The sequence below is a fragment of the Neoarius graeffei genome, chromosome 7 (genome assembly GCF_027579695.1).
Source record: "Neoarius graeffei isolate fNeoGra1 chromosome 7, fNeoGra1.pri, whole genome shotgun sequence".
In the NCBI taxonomy this organism is placed as follows: domain Eukaryota; kingdom Metazoa; phylum Chordata; class Actinopteri; order Siluriformes; family Ariidae; genus Neoarius; species Neoarius graeffei.
In genome coordinates this window covers 54979046-54989960 of record NC_083575.1, presented here as the reverse complement: position 1 = coordinate 54989960, position 10915 = coordinate 54979046, and the positions used below count along the sequence as shown (strand labels likewise).

Sequence of the window (10915 nt, the reverse complement as noted above, 5' to 3'; positions counted from 1 at the left end):
ATGGATCAGGCAGATCTAAGGAGCAGAACAGGTCAGCATCACTGGTGTCTCAGGATCGACATGTCACTCAACAAAGAGAGACAGACAGAGGGAAGAGATGGGGGTGGGGGGTGGAGACACAGGTTGTTAGGTATGCCCAATGCTCAAGGCATAATCTACATTAATGTATCCCTATGGCTCATGATTAGACCTCAAGTAAAGGTACATATATGGTCCAAGCAGTATATAAAGGGTACAGACAAATACCTTAGAGGGTACTGCCCCAGGGACAAGACATTGCACCCCTAAAGGTACAATAATGTACTTTATTTTCTGAGTGAAGGAAGAAGAAGAAGAAGAAGAAACCTTTACTTCTCACATATACATAACAGCACAATGAAATTCTTTTCTTCGCATTTCCCAACTTGTTATGAAGTTGGAGTCAGAGCACAGGGTCAGCCATGATACAGCACCCCAGGAGCAGAGAGGGATAAGGGCCTTGCTCAAGGGCCCAACAGTGCCAGCTTGGCAGTACTGGGGCTAGAACCCCTGATCTCCAGGAAGGAACAGAGCTGATCATGGATCATGTATAAAAGTCTGTATATTAGGAGTATATATAGAAGTGAGTTATTTATAATCATGCTATCTGTTATCACCCAAATGTGTCTGGTTCCTCTCAAGGTTTCTCCTTCATGTTGTCTCAGGGAGTTTTTCCTTGCCACTGTCACCTCGGGCTTACTCATTTAGGATAAATTCATATGTTTAAACTGATGTTTTTCTGTAAAGCTGCTTTGTGACAATGTGTATTTTTAAAAGCGCTATACAAATAAAATTGACTTGACTTGAGTGTAACCATAATATATAGATACACTCACTATCTGTAAAAAAGAAAACAAAGTCATTTTTTATTAAAAAAAAAAAGAAAATGATGTCTTTTCCAAACCAGTAGCCACTTAGTAATATTTGATCTTCTTTACTTTAGTGTTGTAGTTTGTTAATTCCAGAAAGATCAGAAACATTTGTTCGATACATTACAAAGCTGGGATGCAGTCTATGGTCTTTGCTGTATACACTGTGTGCACAATTATTAGGCAAGTGAGTACTCTGACCCTACCATTATTTCTATGCATGTTTTCCAACCGCAAGCTAGATACACTTGAATGCTAATTGGATTTAAGCATTCTCAGGTGGTATTTATTTGTGTAATGAGGGAGGGTGTGACCTAAAGTCATTAATACCCTATATTAAGGTGTGCATAATTATTAGGCAGCTTCTTTATCTCAGGCAAAATGGGCCAAAAAAAGAGATTTAACAGACACTGAAAAGACAAAAATTGTAAAATGCCTATCAGAGGGATGCAGCACTCTTGAAATAGCTAAGCTATAGAAATGTGAGCACAGAACAATCAAACGTTTTGTTGCAAATAGTCAACAGGGTCGCAAAAAATGTGTGGAGAAGAAAAGACACAAATTAACCGCAAAAGACTTGAGAAGGATTAAACATGAAGCTACCAGGAACCCATTATCCTCCAGTGCCACAATATTCTAGAACTGCAACCGACCTGGAGTGTCCAGAAGGACAAGGTGTTCGGTGCTCAGAGACATGGCCAAGGTAAGGAAGGCTGAAACACGACCACCACTAAACAAGACTCACAAGTTGAAATGTCAAGATTGGGCCAAGAAATATCTGAAGACAGATTTTCCAAAGGTTTTATGGACGGATGAAATGAGAGTGACTCTGGATAGACCAGATGGATGGGCCCATAGCTGGATAACTAATGGACACAGGGCACTTTGACTCAGACACCAGCAAGGTGGTGGAGGGGTAATGGCATGGGCTGCTATTATTAAGGATGAGCTAGTTTGACCATTTCAGGTTGAAGATGGACTTAACATCAACTCCCAAACCTACTGCCAGTTTCTACATTCTTCAAGCAGTGGTATGGGAAGAAGTCTGCATCATTCAAGAAGGCCATGATTGTTATGCAGAACAATGCACCATCACATGCACCCAAGTACTCCACTGCTTGGCGAGCCCACAAAGGCCTTAAAGATGACAAAGTAATGACATGGCCCCCTTCCTCACCTGACTTAAACCCTATTGAGTACGTGTGGCCCCTTCTTAAGCATGAGATTTACAGCGAGGGAAGACAATACACCACTCTGAATAGCATTTGGGAGGCCGTGGTTGCTCCTGCACAAAAAGTTGATCGTCAACAAATCAAAAAACTAACAGACTGGATGGAAGGCTCATGGCAGTTATTGAAAAGAAGGGTGGCTATATTGGTCACTGAATATTTTTGAAATGCTAGAAGTGTTTATTTGTTAATTCTGAGTTGTTTATTCGTTACACTGAAAATTAAAATAAACAAGTGAGATGGGAAACTTTAAGCTTTTCATTTAGTTGCATAATAATTCTGCACACTAAATGTTGCCTAATAATTCTGCACACTTATATATTCCCCTGAGAAGGCCTAAACTCCCCTTTCCTTTGTTAATCATTCTGGTTTTAGGTTTATTAACAATTTGGATTGACTGAGAGCACTGTATTTGTTCAACGATAAAATTAATCATCAGGAATACAACTTGCCTAATAATTGTGCACACAGTGTTGAGTAGTGACTTTATAATTAAAAGCACATTTTTTGTGAATTTTGCACCAATTTGTTGATCAATATGGTAGAAAATTTTTTTTTTTGAGGTAGTAATGCAAAGTTGAGGTCAGGCTGCTGGAGCAAGCCACTCATCTCATCTCATTATCTCTAGCCGCTTTATCCTTCTACAGGGTCGCAGGCAAGCTGGAGCCCATCCCAGCCGACCACGGGCGAAAGGCAGGGTACACCCTGGACAAGTCGCCAGGTCATCACAGGGCTGACACATAGACACAGACAACCATTCACACTCACATTCACACCTACGGTCAATTTAGAGTCACCAGTTAACCTAACCTGCATGTCTTTGGACTGTGGGGGAAACCGGAGCACCCGGAGGAAACCCACGCGGACACGGGGAGAACATGCAAACTCCGCACAGAAAGGCCCTCGCCGGCCCCGGGGCTCGAACCCAGGACCTTCTTGCTGTGAGGCGACAGCGCTAACCACTACACCACCGTGCCGCCAGCAAGCCACTGACAATAAAAAAAAAAAGAATAAAAAAGTAAAAACAATAATGTGCACTCTCTCTCTCTTAGTGTGTGTGTGTGTAGAGGATATTACATGGTTGCGCGAAGATATGAAGTTTATCTTCGAGTGGTGAATGCATATTTCACGAGTGAGCAAAGCGAACGAGTGATATATTTTTCAACACGAGAAGATAAAATTCATGTCTTTGCACCACTGTGTAATCTCATCTCATCTCATTATCTCTAGCCGCTTTATCCTGTTCTACAGGGTCGCAGGCAAGCTGGAGCCTATCCCAGCTGACTACGGGCGAAAGGCGGGGTACACCCTGGACAAGTCGCCAGGTCATCGCAGACCACTGTGTAATGTTCTTTATATTATATGGACACATCCACAAAAAATGACACAAGTTAATCAAAAGAATTTTAATTTTGAACTGGTTTGCCATTTTGACAACATGCTTCTAGTCAGCTGGAAAACCGGGAGTGACATCATCGGAGTGAAATATCAGAACTTATACATACAGGACACTTTTTTGATGGAATAAAAACATGTATTCTATTCCCTTCTAGCGGGTTTCATTAATTTGGTTCAATAGCATGCAATATTATTATATCACTTATCCTACGTGTATTACATCACTCTACCCAGGGGGGAATAAGCATTGAATATGGTTTACAATATTGTATGGTTGTCAAGACAACATGACGTCACACATTAGAGCTGATGCAAATATTCAGCGAGAAAGTTTTCTGCTGCGTATGTACAGAAGCATTTCTTTGTTTGCCAGCAGTAAACTGTCATAGTGAATTGAAAATGCCATAAGATACATATTACACGTATTGGTAAGTACTGTAACTCCCCTGTTCTTAACTTTTTGTAAAAGAAAATTATAATTGTTCCATTGAATGTGTATGTATAATAATAATAATAATAATAATAATAATAATAATAATATTGGCTGGCTTTTTTTCGTGGTCTATCAGATATATTCCATTCAGCTAGCATGATATTGAATGAGTTGAAGACAAGTTCAGTATCATGCTAGCTGAATGGAATATATCTGATATACCACTCAGTGTCAGCCAATATTATTTAAGTATGTCACTCAGATCCGTGATGTATTTTGTATGAAAAATACGAGTATTTCAACATGAGAAGATAAACTTTAGATCTTCAAGCCAACATGTGATGTTCTTTTTATTATATAGACACATTCACAAACAAAAAGTACCAAGGTTGTGGTTCTCCATGTCCCGGATGTAGCACGTATGAAAAATACGAGTGACATATTTTCCAGTAAAACACTAGTATCTATATGTAATTGTATCTGGAGAACATTATCTGTTCATTCATAGTAATACAGTATATACTATAATAATCACAATTTGAACATAGTCTAATTCATTAATCTAAACAGTTTTTCTTGCAGTAATGGTTTGAGCATTTAAGTGCCTTGGGTCTTGGGTCTTTTTTTTCAGTTCAACATGCTGTATCATGAACAGAAATAATATTAAAATATTGGAAGGAGTCATCATTTTTACCTGTGCCTATTTGCACACCCAGTTGCGAACAAACAAACAAACAAACAAACAAACAAACAAACAAACAAACAAACAAATCTGATTTCCTAACGGTACTTAACTACAAAACTCTGCTCAATTGCTAAGTATTATGGAAAAGTGAAAAATGTAAAATTATGCTGCATTATTTGGGTGAAATTCATATTGTCTCAGTTGACTAAACAGCGGCTCTGTTCAGCACTAGTGAGGTATTAGCTCGCTGAGGTTTAGATGAGAACAATCTGCTTTTCACTGATTAAGCTGGTAGTCCCACGGCCAACATTAACATGAGTGCTGTACAATGCTGCTTGTTGTTTGGTCTTTTCCTTCTTCTCTGCTGTGGTCACAGTAAGTATCTTTCTTCCTGTTCTGTACATTTTCCATTTCTCCACCACATTTGTTTATCCTTAAAGGAATATGAATGTGGGCAATTTTATCTCATAATCTTTTCAGTCCAGACCTCCATCTGTTGTTTTTCTTAATTTGTTCTGTCAGTTTCCTGTCTAGCCAACTTCCTTGACAAAGTCAATTAAGTGGCTATCATACAATGTTACTCTATTAGACAAGATTGTCTTTTGTTCATGTTTTCTTCATTTGGACAACATGTTAATGGACTAATGGTAGTAGACAAACCACTCCTTTAAAAAGATTGAGACCACAGTGAGTCACAAAAGAGCTCTGTCTGGAAAATGCAAAAAGGACATTTTATTGATTGCTCCACTGGAGAGCAATATTTATCTAGTTCAGAGATGTTAAACCAGCTGCCACCAGGACATTGAGTCTTTCAACTGTAGATTTATAACATTATGTCGTCATGGAAAGGTTTTTCAGTTTTTGTGTTTTCTGTAGCTATGGTGATTGACTTGTGTGCAATAAGTACTTTAAGTGTTAAAGGTGAAGCGGCCTTGGCAGTATTGGGGCCGGGGGGAGTAGCTCTTTTTCCAAGATGAAGCCATCACCACTGGAGGCTCTATCACTCTGCAATGTGGACTCCATGTACAGGAAATTAAAATCATCTTTAGGGAATTTTTTTTCCACTACAGTTAGATGACAGTCGATTTCTGGAGGATATGGCAGTAATAAAGCTGGTGGGAGCACAAAAGATCACACTTAATTTGAAAAGGATTTGTATTCTTTTGGAAACTTGCTACCTGTAGGATTAGAGTTTGCTGTAATCCTTTCTCCTGCAATGTTGTCATTTGTTCAAGGTTTGGATAACCTTTGGGCATTACATATATAAGAAATGAACAGGAGAAGCAAGTGAATGTTGTCTTAAGGCCTCTGCATGCTCTTGCGACAAGGCTTTCGCAGACAGCTTTTCGCAGACAGTTGTAATTTATCGTTGAGCGGGGAGTAATAGGTGTGCGCGATGTTATTCACCGCTACAACGCAAGGGGGCGCGAAGTCGTGAAATCGCTAGGAGTAGTTGGTGGGTGTGGTTAGTGGAGTGTTTATCCTCCGGTTACTTATAATGACTAGAACTGGAGTCGTATAGATGTACGCACTTCCTCACTTCATCGATCAACCGCTCTTTGTGCTGCTCCATCTTCGCTCGTGTTTTTAAAAATGGCAGTCGTGAAAACAAAACAAACCGGGAAAGTAGGGAAGCAGAAGTGTGTGTACAGCGGATGTAGAGTGGACCAATCAGAGCCCTCTTGTCTGCGACGCTGTCTGCGAGGCTTCTGCGGTGGTCACAATTTTTGGGAGGTGCGCGCAGAGCGTCTGCGAAGGTGGGGGGGCTACGCAGACGCTATCTGCGGCGCCGTCTGCGAGGACTGGGTTGTCAGCATAAATTGGCCTTTAGATTACAATTAAGGTGGTTTGTGTGTGTACACATTTTGCCTTGGATTTCAAATATTACTTGTGTGTGAAACACATCTGTCTTAATAAACGACTGTAGTTGCAATGATGGTTATGCAAACAACAGCAACAACAACAATAATAGGGACAGCATGGTGGTACCTGGGGGTGGCACGGTGGTGTAGTGGTTAGCGCTGTCGCCTCACAGCAAGAAGGTCTGGGTTCGAGCCCCGTGGCCGGCGAGGGCCTTTCTGTGTGGAGTTTGCATGTTCTGTCCACATGGGTTTCCTCCGGGTGTTCCAGTTTCCCCCAAAGACATGCAGGTTAGGTTAACTGGTGACTCTAAATTGACCGTAGGTGTGAGTGTGAATGGTTGTCTGTGTCTATGTGTCAGCCCTGTGATGACCTGGCAATTTGTCCAGGGTGTACCCCGCCTTTCGCCTGTAGTCAGCTGGGATAGGCTCCAGCTTGCCTGTGACCCTGTAGAATAGGATAAAGCAGCTAGAGATAATGAGATGAGATGAGATGAGATGGTGGTACCTTTACTTAGTATTGTTGCCTCACAGCAAGAAGGTTCCGTGTTTGAAACTCTTGGCTGACTGGGGACTTTCTGTGGGGAGTTTGCGTGTTCTCCCTGTGCCTGTGTGGGTTTCCTCTGGGTGTTCCAGTTTCTCCTCCATGGTCCAAAGACATGTGGATTAGGTCAACTAGCTACTCTAAATTGCCCATAGGTGTGAATGTGAGTGTGAATGGATGTTCATCTCTGTGTTAGCCATGTGATAGATTGGCAACCTGCCCAGGGTGAACCCCGCTTCTTGCCCAAAGTCAGCTGGGATTGGCTCCAGCTTCCTCCGTGATCATGACAGATAAGCAGTATAAATGATGGCTGGATAGATGAATAATAGTTCTCAATGTAATTTTCCATCCATCCATTATCTGTAGCCGCTTATCTTGTCCTACAGGGTCGCAGGCAAGCTGGAGCCTATCTCAGCTGACTATGGGCGAGAGGCGGGGTACACCCTGGACAAGTCGCCAGGTCATCACAGGGCTGACACATAGAGACAAACAACCATTTACACTCACACCTATGGCCAATTTAGAGTCATCAGTTAGCCTAACCTACATGTCTTTGGACTGTGGGGGAAACCGAAGCACCTGAGGAAACCCACACAGACATGGGGAGAACATGAAAACTTCACACAGAAAGGCCCTTGTCAGCCACAGGGCTTGAACCCAGGACCTCCTTACTGTGAGGCAACAGTGCTAACCACTATACCACCATGCCGCCTCAATGTAATTTTGTCCTACCTATTTAATTTTAGATCAGTTCTAGACTTAGTCCTTAGGGAAGTATAAGGGATGCATAGTACAACCCCGATTCCAAAAAAGTTGGGACAAAGTACAAATTGTAAATAAAAACGGAATGCAATGATGTGGAAGTTTCAAAATTCCATATTTTATTTAGAATAGAACATAGATGACATATCAAATGTTTAAACTGAGAAAATGTATCATTTAAAGAGAAAAATTAGGTGATTTTAAATTTCATGACAACAACACATCTCAAAAAAGTTGGGACAAGGCCATGTTTACCACTGTGAGACATCCCCTTTTCTCTTTACAACAGTCTGTAAATGTCTGGGGACTGAGGAGACAAGTTGCTCAAGTTTAGGGATAGGAATGTTAACCCATTCTTGTCTAATGTAGGATTCTAATTGCTCAACTGTCTTAGGTCTTTTTTTGTCATATCTTCCATTTTATGATGCGCCAAATGTTTTCTATGGGTGAAAGATCTGGACTGCAGGCTGGCCAGTTCAGTACCCGGACCCTTCTTCTACGCAGCCATGATGCTGTAATTGATGCAGTATGTGGTTTGGCCTTGTCATGTTGGAAAATGCAAGGTCTTCCCTGAAAGAGACGTCGTCTGGATGGGAGCATATGTTGCTCTAGAACCTGGATATACCTTTCAGCATTGATGGTGTCTTTCCAGATGTGTAAGCTGCCCATGCCACATGCACTAATGCAACCCCATACCATCAGAGATGCAGGTTTCTGAACTGAGCGGTGATAACAACTTAGGTCGTCCTTCTCCTCTTTAGTCCGAATGACACGGTGTCCCTGATTTCCATAAAGAACTTCAAATTTTGATTCGTCTGACCACAGAACAGTTTTCCACTTTGCCACAGTCCATTTTAAATGAGCCTTGGCCCAGAGAAGACGTCTGCGCTTCTGGATCATGTTTAGATACGGCTTCTTCTTTTAACTATAGAGTTTTAGCTGGCAACAGCGGATGGCACGGTGAATTGTGTTCACAGATAATGTTCTCTGGAAATATTCCTGAGCCCATTTTGTGATTTCCAATACAGAAGCATGCCTGTATGTGATGCAGTGGCGTCTAAGGGCCCGAAGATCACGGGCACCCAGTATGGTTTTCCGGCCTTGACCCTTACGCACAGAGATCCTTCCAGATTCTCTGAATCTTTTGATGATATTATGCACTGTAGATGATGATATGTTCAAACTCTTTGCAATTTTACACTGTTGAACTCCTTTCTGATATTGCGCCACTATTTGTCGGCGCAGAAGTAGGGGGATTGGTGATCCTCTTCCCATCTTTACTTCTGAGAGCCGCTGGCACACCAAGATGCTCTTTTTATACCCAGTCATGTTAATGACCTATTGCCAATTGACCTAATGAGTTGCAATTTGGTCCTCCAGCTGTTCCTTTTTTGTACCTTTAACTTTTCCAGCCTCTTATTGCCCCTGTCCCAACTTTTTTGAGATGTGTTGCTGTCATGAAATTTCAAATGAGCCAATATTTGGCATGAAATTTCAAAATGTTTCACTTTTGACATTTGATATGTTGTCTATGTTCTATTGTGAACACAATATCAGTTTTTGAGATATGTAAATTATTGCATTCCGTTTTTATTTGCAATTTGTACTTTGTCCTAACTTTTTTGGAATTGGGGTTGTAGATAAATAAAGCATACACTGAGTGTCTTGTTTGTCTGACTAGGTGAGGCACTGCACTGCTACACCTGCATGGGGTCAACCAATGAGGACTGCAATCGCCAGGGATCCAAAGCATGTCCAAGTTACTCAGACACATGCACTATTATCAAAGGAAATGGCAGTAAGTATCACATTTGATTTTAAATGTGATAAATTTCTGATTAAGAGTGTGAGTAGTATTGGGGAAGCTTTTAGAGAGGCAGACTCTTTGAATTGTCTCATTCAGCATTCAAAAGGTTTTGAAAAGCTGCACTATTTGTGCACGTGTGTGTGTGTGTGTGGGGGGGAGTGTTGCTCTATCCACCAACCCACATTAAATCATAAATAATTATGCTCATGTTACATTGCCTATATTGTTAACAGAATGCACTGAATGTACTGTATCTGTTCTAATCTTTTCTAACAGGCGGTGTGCTGAAGTCATGTTCCTACAAATCCTTCTGCAGTCAAGCTAACAGCCAAGGTGACAGAGTTGCAGGGGTGAAGGTTCACTGCTGCTACTCAGATGACTGTAACGTGATGGGACATGGCACCCGGCTCAGCAGAGGGTTGAGCTATCTCTTAGTCCTTCTGCCACTGTTTTGGCATCTATTGTCAAGCTAAAATTGCCAGCATGAGCTTAAAAGTGCTTCAGACAGGGGAAGTCATGTTAAGAACTCAGTAGCCTTTATATGTAATAATGTCTCTGATCATGCCTATTATACTGAATAATACCACACAAATGGACTCTTCATGCAGATTCCATACAAACTAATGAAACAGCACAGCCATTCCCCCCCCAACAATAAAAATTTTCTTTTCACTTACAGACTTATGGTGCTATATGTTTAATTCACACTCTCAATAGCTAAAAACCTTAAACACTAAAATCTTGAAGAGTAAAATCTTGTCTGACCCTCTGCTTTGGCCTCAGATTTTCCTTTGTTCCATGCCATTTTCTGTTTTCAGCTCATCCCTTCTGTATATCCAACACTTATCAGGAGAGTGGGGTATTTAAAACACTGATGTTTTGCCACCCCTGTGATAACCTGGCGACTTGTCCAGGGTGTACGCCGGCTCTCGCTCATAGTCAGTTGGGATAGGCTCCAGCTTGCCTGCGACCCTGTAGAACAGGATAAGCAGCTACAGATAATGGATGGATGGATGGATGGATGGATGTTTTGCCACTAAACTTTTCTTTACAAGTCACACTGTATACCTATTTTATCAACCTATCAAATATGCCTATCAAGCTGATCCGGACCTGATTCTGCCTTGAGGATTCAAAGAATGTGTGAGTTGTTGAAGATATTTAAATAAAGGCACAAACATTAAAGGAGCTCTATTATTCTTTAATATAGACCTACTTATTAGGTCTCTTAGAAAATTAGGGCATCTATTACCAGGCATGTATTACCAGGAATTAACAGGATAGACTTTTTTGCCTCATTTTGCTTCTGAG

At 41.2% G+C, this 10915-nt stretch overlaps 1 protein-coding gene across 1 annotated transcript; it reads left to right on the top strand.

Annotated features, from left to right (window-relative positions):
• Positions 1 to 10077, top strand: ly6pge (lymphocyte antigen 6 family member pge). The gene is made up of 3 exons (XM_060924968.1): positions 1 to 31; positions 9479 to 9595; positions 9881 to 10077. Exons 1-3 carry the CDS (start codon positions 1 to 3, stop codon positions 10075 to 10077), a joined length of 345 nt encoding a protein of 114 aa, XP_060780951.1.
• Positions 10078 to 10915: the final 838 nt, after the last annotated feature.

Bases quoted from the DNA above. Each gene is read 5' to 3' on its own strand.
- ly6pge (XM_060924968.1), top strand. From the start codon at position 1: ATGGATCAGGCAGATCTAAGGAGCAGAACAG. The intron at 32-9,478 runs GTCAGCATCACT...TTGTCTGACTAG, and splicing joins AGATCTAAGGAGCAGAACAG to GTGAGGCACTGCACTGCTAC. The intron at 9,596-9,880 runs GTAAGTATCACA...CTTTTCTAACAG, and splicing joins TATTATCAAAGGAAATGGCA to GCGGTGTGCTGAAGTCATGT.